General features: G+C 41.9%; 1 protein-coding gene across 2 annotated transcripts in view; it reads left to right on the top strand.

Moving 5' to 3' along the window:
- Positions 1-24,709, top strand: part of LOC139605769 (connector enhancer of kinase suppressor of ras 2) — a 64,904-nt gene extending 40,195 nt beyond the window's left edge. Inside the window, exons 10-24 of one of the 2 annotated variants that reach the window (XM_071457538.1) lie at positions 4,219-4,346; positions 4,454-4,665; positions 6,055-6,141; positions 6,937-7,145; positions 13,856-13,893; positions 14,003-14,045; positions 15,455-15,503; positions 16,083-16,255; positions 16,884-16,957; positions 17,092-17,163; positions 19,509-19,579; positions 19,685-19,785; positions 20,574-21,171; positions 23,305-23,567; positions 23,683-24,709. In XM_071457538.1, coding sequence (XP_071313639.1) covers positions 4,219-4,346; positions 4,454-4,665; positions 6,055-6,141; positions 6,937-7,145; positions 13,856-13,893; positions 14,003-14,045; positions 15,455-15,503; positions 16,083-16,255; positions 16,884-16,957; positions 17,092-17,163; positions 19,509-19,579; positions 19,685-19,785; positions 20,574-21,171; positions 23,305-23,567; positions 23,683-23,892 — 2,328 coding nt within the window. In that variant the 3' untranslated portion in view covers positions 23,893-24,709. The remainder of the gene's footprint in view (positions 1-4,218; positions 4,347-4,453; positions 4,666-6,054; positions 6,142-6,936; positions 7,146-13,855; positions 13,894-14,002; positions 14,046-15,454; positions 15,504-16,082; positions 16,256-16,883; positions 16,958-17,091; positions 17,164-19,508; positions 19,580-19,684; positions 19,786-20,573; positions 21,172-23,304; positions 23,568-23,682) is intronic. The other variant, XM_071457539.1, reaches the window with a different exon arrangement.
- Positions 24,710-26,229: the final 1,520 nt, after the last annotated feature.

The following is a 26,229-nucleotide window of genomic DNA, read 5'->3' as shown; positions in this document are numbered from 1 at the left end:
AACCATTAAAGCCTTGTAATAACCATAGAGCTTAACACAACGTCATCACCATCTCTGTCTTTAACAAGCTGGTGGATTGTTAGTGTTTCCAGGTTGCTGCCTTGTTAGATCATCAATTATAGTTGTTACCATCAGCTTATTGTTGTATTTGCTGCGTGCTACAGCAGAGGATTGTGGGAATTCTACCCTGATGGGCTGCTAAGACACAAATGTGCTGTGAGCACCCAGATCAGAGCGCTGAAACATCTGTGGGAGAAGGGAAGAAAGGAGTGTTTTAGATTTGTTCTCTCTCCGAAAGACTGGAGCTCTTAATTATTCATAAGCAACTACAGGCAGCTCCACTGGCTCTGAAACAAGAGCCGCTACTCAGCAAATACTGGAGATAATTCACTGAATCCAAAATACCCTGCTAAACAGCCTGTGTGTGTGTGTGTGTGTGTGAGAGAGAGAGAGCTGGGGTGGGTGGGTGTGCACACATTTCTGAGCATGGCTGTATGCATGCTTGTCCATCTGTATGTGTCAAGTGTGTTTCTGTGCATGTTTGTGCAGAGAGATATTTTCCGTTATCAGTCCCGCTGCTCCTCTGAGAGACAAAGGAACTGGGTCACTGCACTCTGTAAGCTTGGCTTTGGATACATATTGTACATACACACTCCCAAAACAAACGCACACACACACAAACACATGCACACTCATACCTCTAAGCCTGGTTTTGGAGGAGGAATTGTGCGGCTGTGAAGTTTGTGGCAAACGTTCAGCTGGATTATCACTGAATCCACGAAGGAAACAATTTATCTCTGCAAATTATCATGTGATTCCAGCCCCAAATCCCTGCATGGCAACCTCTTTTATTCTACGAAATAATGGCACATATCTTTCTGTGTGTGTGTTTGTATGTGTATCGGTTTTGTCCATGGACAGATGGAGTAAAAGCAATTCGATGATGCACTGTAATTACAATGATGCTGGCAATAATTTTAACAAAGACGATGAGGATTACTGTGACTATGTATATTGCATGCATGTCTGCTGCGCTGCTGCAAAATGTGCATGTAGGGAGTGGATTGTGTCTTTACAGGTCACGAGTGCGCCTCACATTGTCCGTGACCCTGCTCTCATAAATCTGTTATATGTTTAGACACATAAATTATTACTCTTTGTGAATACCTGCTATTTTAGGTAACATGTATTGGCCAGTTATGTGTTATTGATGGGCCAGCTGAACAGGTGAAGGTTATAGCCTAACCATGTACTTACAGTACAGTCTTTTGGTCTATTCTTGTGTTTGAGGTGGAGTTTTGGACTCAATGCAACATAGAAATTTCTGCCATTGTTTCAAGACACATGTTTAATCTAAAATCTTTATCATGCAAAATAATTCCATAACAGTAAATGTTGAAATAACTATTGACTAAACAATCTCACTTGAAGGCCCATTTAGTAGCTGTTGGCTACCCACGCCAACACAGATGAGAAGCTCTTAAAGTGCTCAGAAAAAAAGGAAAGTTCTCTTCTTATGAAGAGGATGATGGAAGATGCGATGTGACTGAAAGTTAGATAACAGCTTCTAAACTGAAGTTTGGGTGAGATTGTTTTTATTAGCTGTTACTTCCAAGGTCCAGAAGGAACTCTAGGGTTCAGTAATAATACAGTAACTTTTATTTTGAAGGAATAGTTTGAGAGTTTGGGAAATATGCATTTTTACTTTGTTGCAGAGACTCACTCTCATATCTGCATAGTAAATATGAAATTACACCCAGCAGTCGCTAAAGTTGGCTTAGCATAAGTATTGAAGTATTGGATACGGGTGGAAACAGCTAGCCTGGAGTCTGGTTGCCTGGCAACCTCACAGCGAGAACAAGACTCCAGGAAGTCCCTGCTGCCAGTCGGGACATACCCCAGCACACAAACTCCATAAAACCACAATATGTTGTTGTCATACTTAGACACTTTTTAAACATATTTTTTGTATTAAACAAAATAAATAAGATAATATGTGTTAATTGGTGAGTTTGATTGAATTTTGATTAATTGTTTTTTATTATCAGACAAACAAACAAACAAAGAAAATAAAATACAAATTCCAAGTTAAAATTATTTCCAACCTTCCAACATGGTGTCAAATGTTAAACATCAAAGAAACATAAAGAAGCACAAGATGTTTAACATAAAAACTAAGCATAACAATCCTGAAAACCAAAACACATCACCACAATTTAAAAATAAAAAAATTAAACTCTCATATCAAAAACAAGGACAGCTAAAGTAACAGTGTCATTGCAGATTTTATTATAAATCCCTAAAAAAGTTCTACTGGTTCAATTATACCAGTGTAAAAAATACAAAAGGAACTTCACTCAAGGCACTTTACATTAACGCAGACTAGCCCTGGTATTATAGTCATGCTGAGTCCAGACCATTGTTATCTGAGAAGTACTTGAGGATGCTTGATTATGCTTTACATAAATACATTAATAGTGATATAGGAGTATATAATAAGAGTAATATTGTTTTATATTACCTGCAGTTTTTTCCCAAAATTGGCTGTCAACTGTACCAAGCAGAACATGCATAATCAAAATGACACTGTACAATGATGACATGAGAAGCTTAACAGACAAGTTAAAAAGCCTTGTTCTGCAAAACAGGAAATTCACAATGTTAGTAATCAAATTAAAGTAAATTAAGTTAAATTAAATCAAATGCAGTTTACCTTTCAGGCCTACTGTAAACTTTTTATTCATACAGTTTTGAAACATTTACAGTTAAATATGTGAAGTACATTAGAGTATGTGTGTGTTTTAGTGAGTTTGCATGTGTGCATGTAAAGGTAATGGGATGTGTAACATTGGTGTGGGAGAGGTCTGAGCAGTGGATTTGTAGGTTCGGACTGGGCACAGCAGGGGTCAAATGGTTTAAGTGCTGTTTTAACAGACTGGAATTTCGCCTGCTGTGGAAGTCCCATCTCTCTCTACTTCTAACCCCCCCGCCCCAACCCCTTTCCATGCAGGCAGCAGTGGGCTGTAATCACTAAATTACTGTTTTCACTCTGAGCTCCAGTCACCACACTACACAGCTCCCCCGCCTCACTCTCCCTCTCCTGCACTCTCTCTCCCTCTGTCTCTCTCTTTGTCCTATTTCCTTTGCTCTCCTCTCTCTTGCTCACATCCCTCTCTTTCCGCCCTGTCTTCATTATTTATGGTGAAGCTGTCTTACTGTACGCTGCCTTCATGAGAGGACGACTGTGCGGGAGAAAGAGATGAAGATAGAGACAGGGCCCGGGGATGGTGGTAGTGAGGGAGGGAGGGAGAGGAGGGTGGAAAGTTTGGAATATGAAATGAATTTCACTAATGCACTGTTGATGAAATGATGAAACACTGGGCTTCCTTAATGAGAACGCTGCCTGCCTCGCCATCACTCAGGCTCTGTGTCTGTTTATCCATTCTGTCCACACTCACATCTCCTCCCTAAAATGAAGCGTATACGCCTCAGACATACAGTAAAACCCTCCATTCCTCAAAATCTGGGAAAACCTCATCCTTGGGGAGAAACTGTCGGCACAAGCTATGCATTTGTCACCCCAGCTGTTCCGACTGAGAACAAATATAATTCATTTAAAACTTGGAGTGAGTTTCCATGACATCAGAAGCGAGGCAGCCTGTCCTCGCGGAGGACCTGATGACAAAAGAATCTATGTGCCCTTGAGTCAAGCCGAGGTAGGAGGCCACGCCAGCTTTCCTCTGTCCTCCTCCTTGTTGCATGGGGGTGGGGGGGTAGGGGGGGTGTTGAAGAGAGAGGAAGAGCGAAGAGAGGATGGGAGAGGAGGGGTTGTCATGGGAACAGACATGGAGAGCCCTGTGTGAGTGAAGAGGCTTGAGACAAAATGACAGAATAGTGAAGCGATTGAACGTGGGAGACGCTGCACCGTCACAGAGATATAAAAAGAAAGACAACATACACAACATGGCAGCTCTGTGGAAATAACTCTTTTGCTTGTGATTCAGCACTAAAACAAGTCCCCGCTGCCGTAAAAGAAAGATATCACAAATAAAAAGGTTCCCTTCCCGCGTAACAACGTAAATTGTGAGCTCGTTTGTTTTTCTGTGAGGTAGGGAAAGATCGAATGCTCAGTTTCAGGTTGTGCACAGAGATCCCCTCACCATCCTCCAGTTATACTTAAATGAATATTCCTTCTTTCTCTCCTTTTTCTCTCTCCAGCCAGTCCCCACCAGCCCCACCAGCACTTCCCCAACACCTGGTGGAACTTTAGGCATGTCCAAAATGGACGCCCCCAGCATGCAGGACGTCTATATCCTCTCTCCTGTCTCCGGACTCTACAGCACCAGGTCAGACGCTTGCACGCACAGATGTTTGATGGTGATCATTACGTTGATTATGATGATCTAGCTGATGACACCGATGACAGTGATGATGACAGCTCTCCTCTCCCCAGGGAGGAGCTGGGTCTGATGTCATGTGACGACATCAGCCGCTACAGCGTGAGCTCACAGTCTGGCTCCAAAGGTTCGGAGGCAGTCAGCTACTATCTGGACCAGGACAGCGGTCAGTACTTCTCCTTGTTAGAGGGAGATGGACCCCCAGGGCCTGACTATGACAGGGGCCGCAATACAGGGGTTCGTCGGCGGGACAAGACCCCCACCCATGGTAAGACAGCGAGTGCAGTGTGAGTGAGGCACAAATGGCTCCAGCTCCCTGTATTTGTTCTGAAGAACAGCATGCTCTCTCTCACTTTTTGTTTTCATACTTTTCTCAAAACTCCTCCTTCTGTGTTCATCACTCGCTTCATGGCTCTGCTTCTTTGTGTTTTCACCTCGCGTATACACGTCCCAAAAACACTGATCACATACCAAAAGGTCCGTCCAAAAACACTGTCTCCAGCTCCCTTTCTGCCCCACCACCTTGTGTCCACCCTTGTCCCAGACAGCTTCCTAGACATCCTGTACCTTCCTGGGAAAGCCTCGAGGGACTGCTATGGTGTGCGAGGTGAGGGTCATGTGACAGACAGTAGCATCAGAAACCTATTTTTTGATAGCTTTGTTTATTTATACAGCTTGTACTGTAAGAGGGTAGTCACTACAGAAGCATTAAACACAACTATAATGCAGAAATATGTACAACTCTCTGCAGCAAAGGGAAAAAGGCAGGAACAACCTTCTGCTCATGGTGTCCCAAAACATATTTTTAGTTGACTCAAACTTGTTACTGTTCAGCTCGTGTGCCTAAAAACTGATTTGATCGCTATATTGATATTAATAATACATCAAATGACTATGTTTAATGTGAAAGGCATTGCTCATAAATGCCCACACAGAATTATCACCTGACTGCAGTTTCCCTTTAGCCATACTGAGCATTTTAGTGTTTTTAATTAAATTTTTTTGGATTTACAAACCACAACTTTACTGTTTTAGTTCACTCCCAATGTGTTGGTTCCAGCCACAGCAGGCAGCTGTATTTAGCAAACAGTCTCAGATAAATGGGCACTTTACCTACCTAGCCCCAAACAGCACACAGACAAAGGTTAATGGCTATTTAGCAGCTGAAGAGCCAAATGCCTCAGGTGGAGACCAAAACAGAGCTAAAACAAGAGTACAGAGGGTTCCACAGAATATTTCTTTTATTTGTGGATGTGTGGTCCAGCAGAGGACTTCAACCAACTCTCTTCAGATTTCAGAATACTCGGCCTGAGTAAAAACTGACATTTTTATGAAAACCCTCGGCCTAGTGCAGCTCGCCAGTGGTCATCAGCTAACAGTGAACATGCTGGCAGATTAGCTAAGCAGCACTGCTGCCAGCTCGGATACTGATTTAACTGTTAAACCTGAAAATGTGGCCATGTGATCTTTGCCTTGCCACGTCGAAGCAGTCCCTCGAGAATCTTCCATACCCTCCCCCTCACCTGCACACACTTTGTCTCACCTGTCCACCCCTCCAGCTGTCTCCCACGCTGTCTCTCAGCCACTGCCTTCCCGAGACACCCCCCCACTCCCTCCCCCCACAGCCGACTCTCTGATTGCTGATTGGTCGTTCCAGGTGACCTCAGACCTGTTTCCATGCCTCCCGAATATAACTGGATGGCCGAGGCCAAGGAACCCAGCATGGGCAAGAGAGGGAGCCGAGGTACACACACACAAACACACGCAAAAACACAGGCCCTCACACACTTGACACAACCGGGTCAGACTGGTGCCGTGCTTCGCTCCATACTCAGCTCAACACATTTCAGCTCATCCTCTGGTTATCCATGGTGGTGTGGTTGTGTGAGGATACATACCTGTCAGGTATGTATCCGACAGAGCGACAAATAAACATAAATGCAAGGAAATTGCATTTATACAGCCACTCTGGAAATGAGGGTATTTTTATGTGACCAGTTCTAACCAGCTTCCCCATTTTGCGGCGAGACACGATCTGTATTCAACCGAGGATCCTCCACTCTGCCATCAGAAAGTCTATGAATAACATTAAAGCACAATACTACTGTCGAGGTCTGCCTTTCTCCTTCTCTTTCTCTCACTCACTTTTTAGTTTTTCACATTTAAGTATATGGATAATAAACAAATAAGGCGAGAAGCTTTTTCTGTCTGGAGTTAAAGCAGAATAAAACTTTCTGTGAGTGACAAGATTTAGCAGTAGTGCCCTCCAAATCAGCATAATCACTGCAAACAGATTAGCTGTGTGTCCCCGGCTCTGGATCCATATCAGAAGCTCTGAGGCACTTTTATCCCTTTCTGTTGGTTTTTTATCTGTGAGGGTCTATTCACCCTCATCCGTTTCTTCTCTGGGGTTCTCCCTCGACTCTACGATGATATCTCCCTCCGCCTCTGTGGTTTTCCTCTCTCTGTCATCGGTTCTGTTTAGCCTGTCCATCCTCTAACTGCTCCATGCTTCCTCCATTCCCCCATCTTCCCACAGATTCAGACAACTCCCTGCTGCGTTACCTTAGTGACGACAAGATCCTGGTGATCGAGGAGGAGCCCGAGGGTCCGGGCAGAGAGAGCCGGCGGGATTCCACCAGACGCTCTCGGCGCAAGAGCCGCAATCCCAGCAGCCCTAGCTTTCCCATCAGTCCCTCCATGCTGTCCTCCACCTTGCGCCTAGACCAGCCACCTGATGCTTTGCCTGTATGTACACAGTTGTTTCTTGCTGGTTTCTGTAGAATAGCACTTTAACCTCCCTGGGGGGATATTCAGCTCGCAGACAGCAGTAAACAAATAATCCGCCAATCAAATCATCTGCTCCTGGGTAAATGTAGTTATAACCGTGTTTATATGTCTAACGTTTTACAGTGCTGGTTGCACTTATCAAGTCATCATCACAGCAGATATATTTTATGGTCAGTTCAGTCCAATGGGCAGTAAAAAGAACAACATTACATTTGTGTTACGTGGTCTATGAGGAGTATGGTTGGTCATGGAGTTGATGTCTGTCATGTGTCATAGAGAAATGCCTGCACATGCCAGGTTAAAGGATGGTGATATTCTACAAATCCCATAAAAAGACCAAAATCAACAATGAACTGATCCTGAACAAGTGTTATCTATGTAGCTAAAACTTAATACAGCTTCTTCCTCTGTGCCTTTGACCTCCACTTTTGTCCAAAAACTATTAAAAACACATCAAGGAGCCACACTATTGCAATGGGAGCCACAGGGGCACTGTAGTTTATTTTGAGTCAGTCCCAAATACACTGCTGCTGTAAATACTCAAGTGTGCATCGATCCTTGGGCGAAAATAGTCCTCAACAAATGCCAACAGTGGACACCTGTTTTATAAAATTGCAGCACATTATTATTTTAGCATTATTTTTAGTGAGTTTTACATTTTGTTAACAAAGAAAAACAAACTTAAGAGGAAATGGTTACGTAAAAGTTACAATTTTACATAAATAAAAAATATTTACACCAGCAATAATAATAATAATAATAATAATAATAATAATAATAATAATAATAATAATAATAATAATAATAATAAGTTAGAATGACAGGTGGGGGCAGTAAAATTCTGAAAACTACATGTGACCCAGTTTTAAGGTTGACCTCTTCAGTAGGACTAAAAAGGGCCTGGGTGTGCATCTCCTTAAGGGGGTGACACCATCCATGGGCCGCAGCATCCCCGGGTCTGGTCCCAATGGAGACTTGTCATTTGCTGTCGTCCTTATCTAATAAGAATAATCTGAAAAAAAGTGGCCTGGGTTTGAAACCAGCCTGGGCCTTTTGCTGCATGTCATCCCTTTTCTCTCCCCCCATCTTTCCTGACCATCTCTCACTGTCCCGATCTTATTAAAGACATAAATGCCAAAAAGAACAATAATCAGGGATTATGTTAACCTTTAGCTAGAGTTAGGGTTGCCCATAGTCTGGGAACTAATTACATCCAAATATTCACAGCGATATTGTCTTATAATATGTTATCTTATAAAAATGATAAAAATAAATCTAAACCCAGAAATGGTACAAAAAGACTATGAAAAACAGTAGGCTATGAAAAAGTAAAGTTATAAAACAAAACCCAACACTGTGTGGTAGCTGACATTCAATGTACCATGTTGCTAATGAAAGTAATTTTTTGGCTTCCTAAATAGTTTAATATGCAGTCCATAAAGGTAAGGTGTATATGCTAGTCCATAACAAATGGAAATGAAGATCGTGTAGTGCCTTTAATTTTTATGTTATATGAGGATAATGTAATGAATATGTGCTTAGTGTGAAACTGCATACGTGAGGGCATGAGTTAGAGAGGGAGAGGGGATGGGAGACGTTGTGACCACACTTCTCTTCTTGGTGCTTTGAGGGTGGAAGTGCTGGGCTCAAGCATCTAGTTTTTAGCTTTGCAAATCTGTCGACGACCTGCCCATGGTCCGCATCAGCCAGGATCTTCCTCTCACTCCACATTATAGCCAAATTACTTAGCCTGTCCTGACCCATTGTATACATGTGTGTGGTCAGTTCAAAACTGCAGCCGGTGACTGGGACGGTCAAAGAAGCTGGAAATATGGCCCAAAAGGGAAAAGACACTGAATGCTGGGCACTATATCTTTTATTTTCCTGTCAAGGAAATGCTTTGCAACAGCAATCTCTTCAGGCTGTAGGTGGATGCTGTAATGTGCAGCGAGATGTTTGAGTTCCTCTTCATTCAGGAACTGCTCTGAGGCAGGGTGGCATGCCTATATGCTCATTGAGATTTTTTCTCCAACTCAAGAAAACCCATTCTCAAGGTCCTCCAGCGTTCTGCCAAGAACTGGAAAGAAGACTCTCCCTCTCAGATTATCTTCAGTAGTGAGGTCTGACCAGGTGCCAGAAGATGTCTCGACTACATAATCCTCCATTCCTCTGTGGTGCAGCAGCATGAATATCAAGCTCTTCTTGGTCCTCTTATGCACTTCATGTGCTTTCTCATTGTTCTGGTAACTTTCGAGTGTACTGCATTTTCAAAAGTTTGCTTTCTGGTCCCTTAGCTAGAGGTGCTGAAATGCTCCCTAAACTCTGGGTCAAAACGGGGAGGTTTTGTAGAGTGGTTTTCAGACCGAATCTGTCACACCCAGCCAGTCTTGGGCAGCTGGACAAGCTCTCTGTCCCCTACCCTTAGTTGCTTCTTAAAGAATTTATGGTGGTGGACCAGAAAAGTGGAAAAGAAAGAGAGAAGACACTCCAGGAGATCAAGGAAGTCACATGCCCCTGGGCTTGCCTTGGAAGTGGAGCAAAGGACAAGATTTAGTTCATGGGCATAGCAATGGATATACAGTGCCTCTGGATGCTTTTGTCTGAATCGAGCTTGGTACACCTCTCACTGTTCCACTCATAACAGAAGCGTCTTATTCCCTGTTTCTCAAGTTCCTTCCCTGTGGTGTCAGTGATGCAACTTGCATCAAATGCCTTAAGGTGGGAAAATCCAAGGAATCTCTCTCTCAGCAAGCCCTGTGGACTAACAACTATCACACACACAATGCAATCCACTCGGAACGATGATCCTTTGCTTCATTTGCCATTATCGAGCAGATTTCTTTTCCTCTTTACGCTCAGAGATGATCCTTGAAGCTATAACACAGGTGTTTTGAATCTTTTCATATTTGGATGATGGTAGGTTTCATATGAAGCAGGATAGGCTCAAACTTCCCGAGAAGTTGCATCCACTCCATACACTTCCCTTTATTCTCACTGTCTGGTGCTTCATTGCGACCAAAAAAAAAAGGAACCCCCGCTCTTTCAAAGGAAGGCTCTCACTGCTGCTATATGTCTGAGATACTGCCTACAATCCACAGTCTTGCTGATGTTTGAAGCCTGTAGCTGTTCTGTGACGTCCCCGTGGACCTGTGTATCTTTAAAGCTCTTCCAACTCCTCACTGAGGCCTCGTGCATGTTGGATTTTTCATGCTCCCTAAAAGAATCTAATGCTTTCTTCCAACTCGTGGTGGTGACTGTGTCCTTTTGATCTCTTGCCTGTTTTGGATTTCTATATAATCTGCACATGAAGCAGAGTGCTGCATTGACAGTTACACAATATTCCAGAAACTCGAAAGTGTCAAATCAACAGATATTTTTTGCTGGCCAAACATGCTGCATGGAAAGCAGAGATGTTTTACTTACCTTGGCCCTGAATCTACAGTCCCCAAATCAGTCTACTGTCTATTTGTTTGTTCGTCTCCTTTCCTTCTTCCTCCTCTATCCTGGCTGGCTCATCAGTAATGATTGTGTCAGTAGACAAAAAATAATGGTGAATTTTCCCGCCATTATTACTATATAACATAAAGTCCACGATGCATAGTACAATGGCTGTCATGATGTGTGTTTTGTCTCCCCCTATTGGTAATTCTAGTTACACAGTTTATTTTCGTCTTTCTGCCATGTTACTCACGGTTTCATTACGAGTCCTCAGTATGATTTTTAAAATAAAATATCTGTTATGTTATTGTGAAATATTGGACATGATTTAGTTTTAATGCTTTAAAGCTTTGCTGTTTCTCATGTGTAATAAAATGGTTAGCCCTTCACTTTATTGTTGCTATGACATGTAGCATACATAGCCGCCTGTCAAATTACACTACACACTGTGAGGAGGACAGTGGTGTGTGTGTGAGAGACACATTTAAATCATCAACATTCAGTGTTTATTTCCTACTTTAATCTGAGACTCATCTGTGAATGAGCCAACTTTTGAAACTGACTTGGATTACCAGCTCAGATAGGAGCCAAGGTTTTGCTCTATGGACGCTGTGGGAACTTAGCTGTATGACATGATCAGACAACCACATTGATAAAATATGAATGATAAAATCTAATACAATAGGGTACGTTGGTGTGGCTAGCCAAGGGGAGACACAACTAAGCTATCATTGCTAATGGTTTAGCTGGCTACATTGCAATTCAAAGTACATTTGTGCTTCAGCTTCAACCTCTTTACCAGTAAAAAAATCAATATCAATTTTTTCCTGACACAATGACAGACTGTGTGAGCTAGCATTTGGCATAGTAAACCCCACTCAAGAATTGAGAGAGACCTGTCAGCCAATAAGATGCATAAGACGGCAAAAGATGCCTCTCTTGGTCTTGTTTCCATTCACTGAAGATAAAATCCAATGCTCCATCCCCTGGAGATACAAAATAACAACACTGCTGTTTTCTTTTACTGATGTTCATTTATGTAGTGACCCACTGCTCAAACTGGAGAGTTACTGTATTTGGGGTAAAGATGAAATGGACTAATGCATTGTTTATATTTGTTAGGTTTTTTAACAATATATTTTGACAGCAAAATATCACAAGATTTATTCTTTAAAAGCAACTAAAAAATCTGCACACTGTAAAAGTAGGCTGTAGAAACTATCGGTTAATGAGCAGCATGTATTGGGTCGGGTCTTTCCTCTGCATGCTTTTTATCAGACACCGGACCACACACGGGTAGTGATGTCTTTGTCCTTGAAAAGGGGACTGTTTATGGTTGTAGGATAGGTCATGGTGTTCACAGATTCACACACATTGTTGTTTGTGTGTGTGTCAAGTAGAGGAGACAAAGGAGATAGAGGATGATGAGTGTTATTGCATGGCTGCCAGCATCACGGATTATGAGAATGACAGTGACACTCTCAGACACGCCCCTCTGTAACTTTGCGTTTTCTCTCAAGCACACGCCAACACACACATACGCACGCACACACACACACAGAGGCATACACAAACAAACACACACTAGCACACAGGAGTGCATTTGTATGCATGGTAGCCATCTCACGACTCATCCTAACTCATCCTAATATCCCCATCTCCTCAGACACGCCTGAGTCTAAATAGGAGTTTATTCTGGACAAACACACACATTTGCACACGCGCACACACATACACAAACAAGTATCCCCGTGAGTAGGTGTATGACTCAGCATCAGCCAGACCAATTACAAGCGCGACTGACAGACTGTGCTTAAAACACGAGGCACACAAACACACACACACATTCACAGCTTAGCTCACACCAGCCCTCTCTAACCCTCTCAGCTGTGTGTTTCTCATGGTGGTGACTCATATCTATTCAGTGGCACATGAGGTATACTATCCTGCCCTAATAAGCATATGCTAACCCTAATGGCCTGCTCGTTTCCCCTTACTCATTCTCTCGGTAGGATTCTTTTCCATTAATGCAAAACACCAACATTTTGGTGAATAAAATACTACAAAACTCATCATGAACATTTGTGGAGTTTTTTTTTTGTTTTTTGTTTTTTGTTTTTTTTTTTTACAATAGTGTATGACAATACATAGCCTACACAGTCAAAGTGCCCTAAAACTATGCAACATATAGGGCATATGGTATCCCTAGTAGTAAGTTTAACAGCCTGTTACTCCTTGATCCCCGATCCCTGTGCCATTTAGGCCCATTTGTAAATCTTATTGATAATACCCAAACTGTTCATGTTTTAAAGGACACTGCAAACACTTTGAAAATTGAGTATGGAGTATATTTGTGGAGAGAGCTATATTAGTAGTTCACAAATTATGAAAGTCATGGTGGTAATGAAGAATTCTTTTACCGCTTCTCTTAGACATCAATCCTGTAATCAGCCAAAAACGGTCTGATGGTGATGGAGCTGATCAGATACCTGTAGCCGCTGAAGTATTGACAGAAAAGCAACTTTGAAAGTATATTTCTTCAAATACATTTCAACAGATGACATTATAATGATGTTTGGGACAGTACCTTTAAATAGATTAAACAATTAAACAAAAATATAGCCTATAAAACATGAAATACATGCACAGGAAGTGACATCACATTGCCCCTAAGTTGAATAGTTTTCTGTTCAGTTCACGTAATACAATAATACAGTATAGTAACATACTGTACTGAATTTTACTTGCTAGCATTGTATTGAAATGTGTTTTAAGTTTCTATTTTTTTAGATACCTGTTTTGTCATATAAAGCATTGTTGGACCCATCAAATTATTAAACAGATTTTGAATGTCTTGTTTCACAGCTACATATTATCTACATTATTAATTCATACAATATATACAATATATACAACATTAAAGAGTTTAAAATTACAAAAAAAGTTAAAGCAATCTTTTAAATTTTAAACATATAGCCTTCCAAAAACACTTTTCACCCCCGCACATCAGTTATCTAGGCTTTCAATACATCTTCAGAATAAAAACTGTAAATAGTAAATAAATATAGTCAGTAAAGTAACAGTAAATTACCAGGACAGATGTACAAAAGAAGTGTGTGCATATGTGTGTGTGGGAATGTGTTTATGTTTGCTGTCATGTACAGCAGGTAGGGAGGCTTTTTAGAAGCTCTTAAATTAAATATTTGTTTCTTTCTTCTTCTGCCCACCAGCGAGGTGCGGACACACTGCGAGCAGACACAACAGACAGGTGAGTTTGTAGTTGTGGGTGTTTGCGGTTTGACCACATGCTTGTGATTGATAGAAGGAGCTATAAGATTTGTTTGTGGTTCTATTTAATCCTGCCTGTCCCTCTGCAGGTACTCGGGCTCAGGAAGCTCAGGAGCGGCCTCCATGAGGAAGGTAGGAGAGCAGACAGTGTTGCTGGTCTGACTGTGTTTCTTGTTTGTTTTATTTATGCACACTGGTTATGATTTTTAATCAGTGCCGTCTTTCTAGTGTATTTTGAATCTGACTCAAACCCAATTTTAATGAAGCAACAAAGGCTTCACACTTACGTTATCAGTCTCCTAGCAACCACATCTGCTGTTACATGGAGAGCGACTGTGTCCAAACTACGGCTGAACATACGGCCACACAAGAATAGGAGAGATACCTGAGATTAAATCCATTCAGGACTGTAATAATTACATAAAAGATAACAGTCGGATGAGGTAAATTGGTTTCCATATTTAGGTTACTGTGACACAGGAAGCTACCTTAGTCACTGCCCCCAGCCTCCACTCCAAAGCACTGTGTTGTGAGTTGTAGCATTCAGTGAGTCAGCTTACATGAGTATAAACACACATTTGTTAACCTTTGTCACCTAGATAAATAACCAGTGGACTTATTCAGCTATGTTAATGTGAAGGGCTGCTCACACTAGCCTCTATTGGATACATAAGCTGATGCACAGTTCAGTAGCGTTTGCAACAACATGCTAGCTTGCTGACATAATCTAAAGAGAAAATGTAATGTGAAAGCGATGCTATGTAACATTTAAAAGAACAAGAATATTTTTTTCTGTCACAAATGAAAAGTTAAATTCATAAGCAATAAAAAGCACCATTGTAAAACTGTGGTTTTGCTGCTACAGCCATAGTTGGTACGAGCAGTCGCTTGTGTTGGCTAATTTTAGCTAATGTTAACTCACTTTACAAAGCTTTTGCCGTGTGACAGATATTAGCTACTGAGTTACTGACTTCAACACTCTTTTGTTTCAATACATTGATACACAGCATCAAATTTTAGCGCGTCACAGTCACTTGTGGCCATAGTAGCCACTGTTCAGCCAAAGTCATGCTGCTAGCAGGGCTAAAAACAACATAGAATTTGACCACTGTCATCATGAATGTTTTTTAATTTGAGGAAAATTTACATTTCCTGTCTAAATATTGACAATCTGATTCAATATTTTCATCCATATGCTAAAAGTAGCAAAGGTGATGCAAGTCACAGCATCACTGACGTTTAGTGTCTGCGGCAGGCAGCTTTCAGTTCTCTATCACAGGTTGTAGGTCACCTCTTGGCTGTAGCAGTTTCAGTATTGTTATCCCTCTGTGCCTGTAATCCTCTCTGCTGTTTGCCTGATAAAATGAAAATAAGCTAAAAGTGTGAACTGGCTGCTCCTCTTTATGTGAGAAATTCATCACAAGCACAGACACATAGCTTGAACATTTCTTTTTCCTTTCCTAATTTTTAATTGTATGTTGTGTGTTTTAGGATTTTCTTTTTTTTTTTTTTGAGCTAACTTTTTTCTCTCTTCCCTGTAGTCTTTCCATTACACCTCTCTAAGAACGAAAACCAAAAAGAGAAGTAAAGGTAGGCGTTTTTTTCTTCACAGTAGCACATATGTTAGCATATCTGGTCCCATAGAGAATCAAAGGTTTTACAAAGAAAATATGACTCTATATAAATGTCTGAACTCTAAACTGAACCTGACAGATTTAAGGTGCTGTGAATGTTCACTGTGGTGCATCTCTGCAAGAGAATGGCTTGACATATCAAAAGGAGAGCTGAGACAAGTCTGATGATATAACACAATGCTTATGTAGACTATGTGAAAAGCCCACATTTACAGTACATGTTGAAACAGTCATGCCCACACTATAATAATAACTCTTTGCTTGCAAAATAGAAAATTTACATTTACAGATTTCCTATTTTTGGATACTCCTAACTTATCACTGTCACTAGTGTAATACTCTGGGTATTCATCAATGTGCTGAAAAAATTTGGAGGAGAGATTCAACAGTTCACATCGCTGATATTTTAGAGAGAGTACCGATATTTAGATTCAGTCTGTTTGACTGGAACCACTAAATACATGACCACACTTATACTTCTATGTTTAAATGCCATGAAAATCACTTTCGGTATCAACATTTCCTTTCTCCTCAGGTTCCCTCACTAGTGCCAGTCGGAGGAGAATCTCCTGTAAGGACCTGGGCCACGGTGACTGTGAGGGCTGGCTGTGGAAGAAGAAGGATGCCAAAGGCTACTTCACTCAGAAATGGAGGAAATACTGGTTCATCCTCAAAGAGTCCTGCCTCTACTGGTACACCAACCAAAATGTAAGGCATCAAATATTCCTCCTATATTTTTTTATTATTCTAACTTTGCACTGCATTGCAAATTTCCCTTTAAATAATGTTGTTAACAAAGCTAATGTCATACTCATTACATAGTGTCATTACAGCTTAAACAAAAGATAAGGGAATTGAAATCCATTCAGTTGCTTTTCATTGTTGATTAATCCACAAATTGTTTTCTTGATTAATCAGTTTATCATTTGCTCCATAAAACTCCATGAAAAAAAGCAAAAAATGTCAACTTAAATTTGCAAGAGCCCAAGATGACATCATCAAAAGTCCTGCTTTGTCAGTGAGTTTGTCATTCAAAGCCATTGTGTAGTTATTTGGATCAATGGGTTGAATGGAATATTTGCAACATTATATATATTAAAAAAGAACTGATCCAGACCTGAAAATGAACTGTAAATATGATGTTTTGCCTATGTAACTCAGTTTTTCATGGTAAGAAATGAAAGGAGTTTATCCCAGCCAATGTGCACAACATATGTTGTTTTCATATGCTTGACTAGAGAACTACTATCCCAAATATAATTGGTATATCAGTATGCATGACATTTTGTTCTGTGTTGATGATGTACCTCCACTCTCCATCTGTCTCTGCCTGTAGGATGAGAAAGCTGAGGGCTTCATCAGCCTCCCTGAGTTCAGAATAGACCGAGCCATAGAGTGCAGACGGAAATTGTGAGTGTCCCTCACATGTCGCCAAAATTACTAATCAAGCACATTTGCGCACACCCACACAACACGAATGCACAAAAACCTACGGTGAATAAACAAAAACACTAATCAGTCTTCTTCTCCCTGAATGACTGCAGTGCCTTCAAAGCCTGTCATCCCAAAATCAAGAGCTTCTTCTTTGCCACAGACTGTCTAGAAGAAATGAACAGGTGAGTGATTGTTTTTGTGCATCTGTGTGACTGTGTGTTTGTGTCTTAATGTGGACAATAGTGAGACACTGGGGATGTGATGTGTTCTATCATGAATACTTTAACTGAGTAAACCAAGTATGCACGAGGCAACAGCCAACCAACACAACATTGTGCATGAATAAGACATGAACCTGGCCCTCTGTTGTTAAAGCTGTTAGAGCTGTGTATGTGTGTGGAAATGTGTATTAGTGTCACGTGTGATTGTGTGAGAGGGAGAACGTAGTGATATTTGCAGGAGTGTTATTTGATGAGCTCTAATTATCCACACCTCTCCTCAGTGACATGGGGAGATAATTGGGGGAGAGTAATTAACCAGCTATATTTGTCTTCCATTCTGCGTATGGAGATGTATGTGTGACAGTACTGTTGCACACATTTTTATGTGCATTTGTATGTATGTATGACTGGGCGGTTATTAGCATAGGCACCAGAAAAACTGTCTTAAACATGAGCTTCGTAAAGAATTCAGACCCCTATACTTGTGGTCAGGTGCATCCTGTTTGCTTTAATTATCATTGACATATATATATATATATATATATATATATATATATATATATATATATATATAAAACTAGCTTGGAGTCCAACTGTGGCAAACTGAATTGATTGGACATAGTTTAGAAGGAGCACTCACCAAGGTCCCCCAATACACACTGCATGTCAGGACAAAAACCCAGCCATGAAATCCTAAGAACTCTCTGTAGACCTTGGCGATAAAACTGTGGAGAGGCATAGATCAGGGCAAGGGCATAAAACCATTTCTAAAGCTTTGAGTGCTCCCAGGAGCACAGTGGCCTCAATAATTATAAAATGGAAGAAGTATGGAACCACCAGGACTCTTCCTAGAGTGGACTGTCCAGCCAAACTGTGCAACTGAGCAAAAAGGGCCTTGGTCAGGGAGGTGACCAAAGACCCAACGGTCACTCTAACAGAGCTTCAGGAGTCCTCTGCAGAAATGGGAGAACCTGCTGGGAGGATGTCCGACCATCTCAGCAGTACTTTATCAACCAGGCCTTTGTGGTAGAGTGGGTAGAGGGAAGCCACCTTTGAGTAAAAGGCACATGGCATCTCGCTGGGAGCATTTGGGGGTGGGGGGTGGGGGTTCTCAGCAGCAAGGACGAGGAGACAGGGAGTACAGAGAGGTCCTTGAAGAAAACCGGCTCACGACCTGACACTGGGGTCGTGTGCGCTTTAAGTCCACAACACAGGGGGTCTGAATACTTTCTGAGGCCACTGTATAATCAGAAGCCACACTGAAGGTTTAATACAAGGACATGACTAAACTCACTATCATAACTGACAAGGATAAAGCAGGTGTTATTCTATATTTTTCACAGTTGTCAACAGATTCTATTAAAAGAGCAAAACCAACCATGTGTTTGTAAATCTCTACATAGTGCCCAACTGTGCCACTCATCCTGCTCCAGATGCAAATCTCTGAAAACAGGTCACAAATATAATGTGATTTTTACAAAACGCTGAATGATTTCCTACAAAAGTTGGGCACTGTAGTTTTTAGCAAACATTACTGAAAAAGGAGGAAATAATGCATTTGCTGGGGACTATTTTCAGCTGTGGAATAATACACATTTGTTGCCCTAGTGAGTATTTATGGCAGCAGGATATTGTATTTAGGATAAACTCAAAGTAAACTACAGTTCATGGTAATGAAGGTAAAGTTAACCCAGTGCAACAATGTGGCCACTTTATGTGTTTTAAAGTGTTCTGGACAAGAACATAATGTCAGGACTGGCTACATTTATCCTGCTTGTCATTAGGATCAGTTGATTGTTAGTTTGGGTCTTTACATGGGATTTGTTGACAATTAAAAAATGTGTTCTGTTGTTCGTGCACAGACTGGGCCTCTATTCTTAGTAGTGACCTTATTATAAGGTGTCTGCAGAGGACAAGTCAGGATCTGCAGGGCAGACAGACAGCAGGATAGGAGGAAGACAAGAAGTGTGAATGTAGAGAAAGAACACCATCTGAGACTCGCTGTTGAGAGACAATGGGACAGAGGAGTGTCACATCTCTCTTTCTGCATTCATCTCTCTAATTATCTTGATTCTTTTCTCTCCTCGTCAGGGGGATGGAGTCAGTCAGACAGATATCAACTGTTAAGAGACACCACTTCCATTATTTAGAACGTTTTTTTTAATTCGTCACCTACCATTTACCCAGTACAGCCCCTCCTTTTCCCTCCTCCTTTCTGCCACTTTTCTCATACATCCCCTGATGCCTTCCCTCCCCCTTACTTTTTATCTCTCATCTTTCCTTTCTCCTTTCCTTGTTTCCTATAGGTGGATGAACCGACTGGGGCTAGCTGCTATTGGCTACACACCAGATGACAAGGTGCCACGCCCTGATGAAGGTAAGATGGATTTGCTTGGTTCGAAATTATTGCTTCTACTTTTTTGTCCATGAATCACTAACATTTGTGTGTGTGTGTGTGTGTGTGTTCTTATCTCAATATCAGACTACTGGAGTGAGAGTGATCAAGACGAGGTCGATGGCTCAATGACACTCAAACAGGAGGGACCCTCATCCCTCTGTGATACTTATCACCGCACACCATCAGTAAGTACTCGCACACACACACTCACCCACGCTCAACATTTTCTTTGCAGTGTTTCATTCTGATGGAATATTTTATTCCTAAAAGCCCCACAGTTTTTCAGAGCTGCATAGACCAGAGCTCTCAGCATTAATAAAACATCAGAGTGTGAGACTATCTGGTTCAGTAAGCAGCCAAGACCATCACTTCTCTGTGTTCTGTTGCCACAACTAATACACAATCTGACCTCTAGGTGGTGACGATGCACATTACATTTGAAAACAAATATGAGGGGATACCTGTATACAGATGAAACTCAGACATTTATATGAAGGATCAGTGGCATTGGTACCATGTTTTCCCACCGAGCCATTCAACAGTCATATCAGTCCTTCCTGGAGTTTCTCATCTGCCATCTCATTGCTTTTTTGCTCTCATCTTTTGATCTCTTTCTGTCCATCACTCTTTCCTGTCCTTTCTTCTTCTTCTTCTTTCCTCTCTCCTTCCTTACACACCTCCTCCTCCTCCTTGTTTTGCGGGTCCCATTCTCTTTTGTATCTGTGCTCACATCTTTCTGTCAACATTTACCTGTCCCTCGTCACTCCTCTCCATACCAACCAACCCTGCCCACCTCACTTACCCCTGGGCTCTTCAGACTAACCTCCTCCACAGTTATGACCAGTTGCCCCGCTCAGTCAGCTCCATGAGCCTCATGCGCTCCACCCCGTCCCCACTCCCTCCACCAATGAGTGCCTCCACCTCCCCCATCCCTCCACAGATGGTCTCTTCCACCTCCCCTCTCCCTCCCCAGGTCAATTCTTCTAGCCCTTTCCCAGAGCCCAAGCACGGCCGACACTTCTCCAGTGAGTCCACACACTCCCACTCCTCAGCTGAGGACCAGCGTGGAGACAGCATGGGCATGGGCACGGGCACAGGCAGCACCAGTACACACTCATCTGGCTGCCGCTCTTCCCATCGTGAGCGTCGCTCCTGGCAGGACCTCATCGAGACCCCTCTGACCAGCGCGGGGCTGCACTTCCTGCAGACGGCGCCGGGGGAGAATGAGTATGGAGGCCTAATGGGGACCATGTCTGGAGAAATGGGGCTCTACGGAGGCCTGGGCAGACAGGGCATGTCCCCGGAGAGACGCAGGCAGGCCACTCTCCCCGTACGGAGACACCACGCTGCAGAGAGGGACAGGGAGCGGGACGGGCCCTTCCCTCTAGAGCGGGGGCCACACACACACAGCCACACACACCGACGCTCCCACAAGCAGCGGAGCCAGAGTCTGCCCAGGAATAGGGACCCAATGCCAGGAAAGCTGTTACACACCTCCGCTCATATGGAGGAGAGGAGCGAGGATGAAGAGGCAGAGGGGCAGGCTGCAGATATGTTCGAGGGCGAGGAGGGTAAGAAAATTACACACGGTCTGAATTATACTGTACAAGAAGAGCAGCAGTTCTATCCACACAAAGAGCAGCCTATTAGGTCACAAGTGACTCAAGAACCTTGTGATATCCATTACAATGTCCTACATACAGTATGTACTGCATATTCACTTTGTTGTAATTAGTAACAGAGCCACACTATCAAAATACTCCATGATAAGTAAAGGTCCTGCATTGAAATTGCTTCATAATAAAGTATCAAAGTATTATTAGCCAAAATTATTCAGGCACCAAAAGTTAAAGTCACCATAATGTAGAAATTTGGCCCCTCTGAGAGTTATAATGTTAAATATTACATCAGCAGATTATTAGTACTGATGCAACAACGTGTAAGTAGCATTTTATTGTTGTGGTTGCTCAAGGTGGAGCAGATTTTATGGATTTAATATACTTTAATATAGTTTTGGTTTGGGTTAGGTAGTTAAACAGAAAATCATAAAATCTCTAGTGGTTGCTGGAGACCCCAGGCCCTCTTCAGCAGCAAAAAATACACGATTGTTTTATCAGCCACCAGCTATCAGCATGATACTTCATGACATTAACTTATTTTATCAAAATTGTGTATAAAAATATTTTTGAACTGATAACAGTTTGTGGTCTCTGAGACCCCCAGCTGTAAAACAAGGTTAAATACAAATGAATGTTCATATGCTATATCTGTGATTGTGTTTAATGTAGCACTACTCAAGTGCATTTTTTTCCTGAGTGAGTGAAAAAAAAGAGATCATATAAATTTGAAATATTTCTTCATCTGTTGTAACAATGATGCTTCATGGTCAGTTCAGTGTTTTGATACCTTCAACAAATATTTAAGCCCACTTCACAATGGGAAGGATTATGACTACACTTCATTTCTACATACTGGGTTTTAATAAAGTCAGAAGAAAAGCAAATGTGTATGTAATGTGGAAAAATAATTTAATTTACTGTTATTGTTATTGTTTCATGCAAAACAGTTGAGGACATGATGCTGATCTAAACAACTCACAGGTTTAATCAGTAACAAGTACTTATAGCTGTAATGTTTGTAGGTGTGGGATACTGTGGGATATAGTGGGAATTACTAACTACTGATCCGATCACAAGTGGACAGCTCTAAGCACATCAGTTCATACCTGCATCTCCACATGTGTCTTGAGTGACCACTTGTGCTCAGATCTCGCTTCCCCGCCCTAAATGCAAAAAAACACGTACATCACTTTGGTTTACAAAGACTTAATGTGTCGCTGTATTCAACCGGTGGGAGGCTCTCAAGGTGTTAATGACCCCACGAGAAGTTAAATGCCTGGAACTCCCCACTAGTCAGGTAGAACTGAAGAAGCCTTTTGGATGAGAGGTGCCTTCGTATAGCGCTCAGAGATACCATGACCTGGAGACTGAGAATCTTCACAGTAAATGTACTTTTGTTTGGCGGTGTGTGTGAGGCGTCTCTGATATTAACTTTTTTTGTGAGAAACTATACCATCTGCCTTCTTGAGAACTTCAAAAGTGACTCAAATGAAATTAAACTCAATCTTTGATACATACAATACAGTACACGTATAAACACACACCAGAGGGATGACAGGCTCTGTGATGACAGATGAGGTTAACCATCTATCCTGCTTCGAGTGATAAACATCTCAAAGTAGTTAAAGATTAAAATTCAAGAAGGTACATCTCAAAGAGAAGAAGTACAAAGGCATTATCATGAAAAACATACCAAGACCACATCAAAAAATACAGTTCTAAGCTAAAATGTTGTACAACATCATCTTTAAAATCCATATACATCACATAAAAGTCACATCAGGAAACCTCCACACAGATGTATTGTATTAGTATCAGTTGCGGGTCTAAAAAAAAGAAAAGAAAGATCATTTGTTCTATTGAATCACTCGTACATGCCAGTTAAACACTCCTCTGTTTTGTGTGAGTGCTTCTTGCATGAGGCCTCATGTCATGTGAATTTTTAAAAGTTTTAATTTGCTTTTTGTAAATGGCTCTTTGGCAAGACACAGTGTTGCTGACGAGGAGCACAAGACAATAGGTAATTTTGTTTAGTAGTGTGCATTATGAATCTGCCTCTTACTGGTCGTCTCCTGGCTGTCTCAGACCTGCGGGAGTTGAGAGTTGAGAGCAGAGAGAGGAGGGTGTCAGAAGGAAGGGAGCGGCGAGTGTCAGAGGGCCGTGAGCCAGAGCCATTAGATGGTCTAGAGCAGCTGTACCGGGCCTTGGAGCAAGCTAACGTGACGGCCCTAGGAGACCCGAGACCTTGTAGCAGGCAAGAGCTTCGACGCTGTTTCACCCAGAGAGCCAGGGACCCTCTGCTCAACGACAGGCTACACCGGGTGCGAGCCCTCCGCAGCACCTTGAAGGTAGCACAAAGAAAGGATTCTGTCACAAACACAGCAAAGATTTGGGGATTTAAAGAGGAATGAGATGTGCGAGGACTCAGCGTGGTAATCTCTTGCTGTCTCTTTGCTCCCTCAGGCCAAAGAGTCAGAGCTGGCAGTAATCTGTGCCCTCCTGGAGGACCCTGGCCTGTGCTCCCAGACCTTCAGAGAGTGGAAGCAGTGGCACAGCGAGCTCTACTCAGACATCTGCCAGCTCAGCCCCGGCACCAACGGCCAGGACGACCTCTCCCCGCTGGCTGCACCTCTCATGACGCACACACACTCCTTCATTGAGACACACGTGTGAGACAGAGAAGAGAAGCAAAGACTGAACTGATATACACACTCACTGACACACACACCCACCCACACACACACACACACACACACGCACACACACACACACACACACACAGAGCTTTACATTAGCTAAACCCTCTCCCCTGATCACGACTCTGAGCACGCACTCACACAAACACACATACAGGAACACACATTGTAAGATGTGTAAATATCATAGAGGGAACAGTCTGAGACGTGCGTGTATGAACTTTTGATAATCCTGAGGACCCCCACAGGGTGCCTATTGCATGCCTGAACAGAAAGCATTAATCTTCCTTTGTCTATGGAACTCAGCATAAACTCCACACGCTTGTCGAGCAAAATGGGAAAAAAAGGAGACTTTTTAACATGTTTGTTCCTTTGTATTGGTTTTGCTATTTTTTTCCGGTTGATTTAAGGGGGCAGGGGGAGCTATGTAGCAGCAATACAGAGGAGAATCCTTTTCACCACAGCACTGTACTTTTGTACTGACGAACTTTGCACCCAGAGCCACCAGTTCTCCCCCTTTCTCTCTTTCTCTCTCTCTTTTTTTTCTCTCACCGCATATCTCACTGATTTACAGGGACCTAACTGTTGCTCCAGGCTGATCTGACGGGACAGTGTGGGGGAAAGTAAGGGCAGTGACTTTATCGTAAGACTGTGAAAGGTAGCCATCAATGCTGGTTGATCTGTTTTAGCTGATGAAAACACAAGTCACGAGCATTGAGAAACCATTGTGCTGGCTAGATGCACACTATTTCAAACTGTGAACTGTTAAAAAAAACAAAACAAAAAAAAAAAAACCACAATTTTATCTGCAGAAGGAGGCTCCTCTGATAGAGTGCAATTCTACGATTCTGTTTGCATTCTCTCTCCCTCTCTCTCTGTGTTTCTCTCCATCTCCTCCTTCTCTTTTCTTAATTTTTCCGTTTCTCTCTCTCTCTAGTCCTCAAAGACTTGTGTATATGTGTATACTGCTGTGTATACTGATGTAAATGTTTGCGTTCCACTACCACTGTGATATGCTTCTAGAGGTAGCGGAGGGAAGACGGAGAGTATGTATTTGCGTGGGTGCAAAACAATTCTTTTTTTTTCTTTCTTTTTTTTCTTAAACAGCGAATGCAAGAGCTAGAGAGTTCTTTTCAAAGGAGTCACTCACTACAAAGAATGCACTTTCTATATCTCTATATCTCATTGGCTGTATCACAGGGTCTATGTCTCATCGGCCTCTTTACCATTGCTGTTCAAAATATCAGGTAAAAGCATTTGCCGTCTCATTTTCTAAAGATTTGTGTACAGTCTACAAATATATTTAAACATAGAAGAATATATAAATCTATTTACGTTTTGTGTCATAGATATAATGTAAAGTATGATGTATTCTATGCCAAGGTTTTGCAGTGTCCCCCTCTTCACTCTGTAGATGCAGGGTGTTTAGCAGTTGAACAACTAGGAGGCGAACAACGACAACAACCACCATCTCTGACAGTTGATTGACAGCTTTTACTGGTTAACATCACAGCTGACTCTTCTCCTGGTGATGTGTTGCATGAGAAAAGGCCTGGGACTGATTTGATTGGACAGGGTAAAATATTGTGGATCATTTGTGTTCTTTTTTTTTTTCTTTTTATCTTCCTCTCATGATTGCAAGATGATTAGACTTGTAGCGCATGATACATGCAAACGTACTGTTGAAGAATAACTTTTTATCTATGTGTTCATAAGTCTTTTTTCATTAGATGGTGTTTGAAGACACAAACTGTACAATAACTGAGGGAGGCATTTTTTTGCCTCTCAGTTATTCAATCTAATGCAGATCCTTCCTTAGCGTCTAACCAGGAGCTTTCAGTTTAATGTTTTGGTTTACATAGAGAGACTGACACACACCCAAAGGTTTCAGGAATCTTACCTGAGAGACAACAGTACGGTTACTTCTAAAACAAAAGCTTTTCTGACATTCCCTCCAAGCATTTGGTTGATACTGGGCGGTCAAAGACCTCTATATTAATTGTTCTGTAATGTCTGTGAAACTCGGATGAATCATCTCATCTGCAATATCAGGCCAAGGACTCAACGGTGCCCCCCAGTGTCGAAGACTGAGAGACATGCGTAGCACCTGCTGCATCCAGCACATTCTGTACTTAATCTTGATATTTTAACTGTAGTTCTTTGAGTGTAGGTTCAGGTTTTTCATCATGTCACACTGTTGTGAAATATCAAACACACCCCAGAGATATAGCTCATGTTTTTTTTTAAATGGTTAATTTGAGAGTACCACAAAGAAAACTAAATGATGCAAGCACTTTCCCTGTGCCTCCCAACC

The sequence above is a fragment of the Trachinotus anak genome, unplaced genomic scaffold, assembly GCF_046630095.1.
Source record: "Trachinotus anak isolate AG129_WGS33_773 ecotype Australia unplaced genomic scaffold, CSIRO_AGI_Tana_v1 ptg000021l, whole genome shotgun sequence".
NCBI lineage: Eukaryota > Metazoa > Chordata > Actinopteri > Carangiformes > Carangidae > Trachinotus > Trachinotus anak.
The sequence above is the reverse complement of the archived record's forward strand: the minus strand, read 5'-3'. Positions and strand labels throughout refer to the sequence as shown.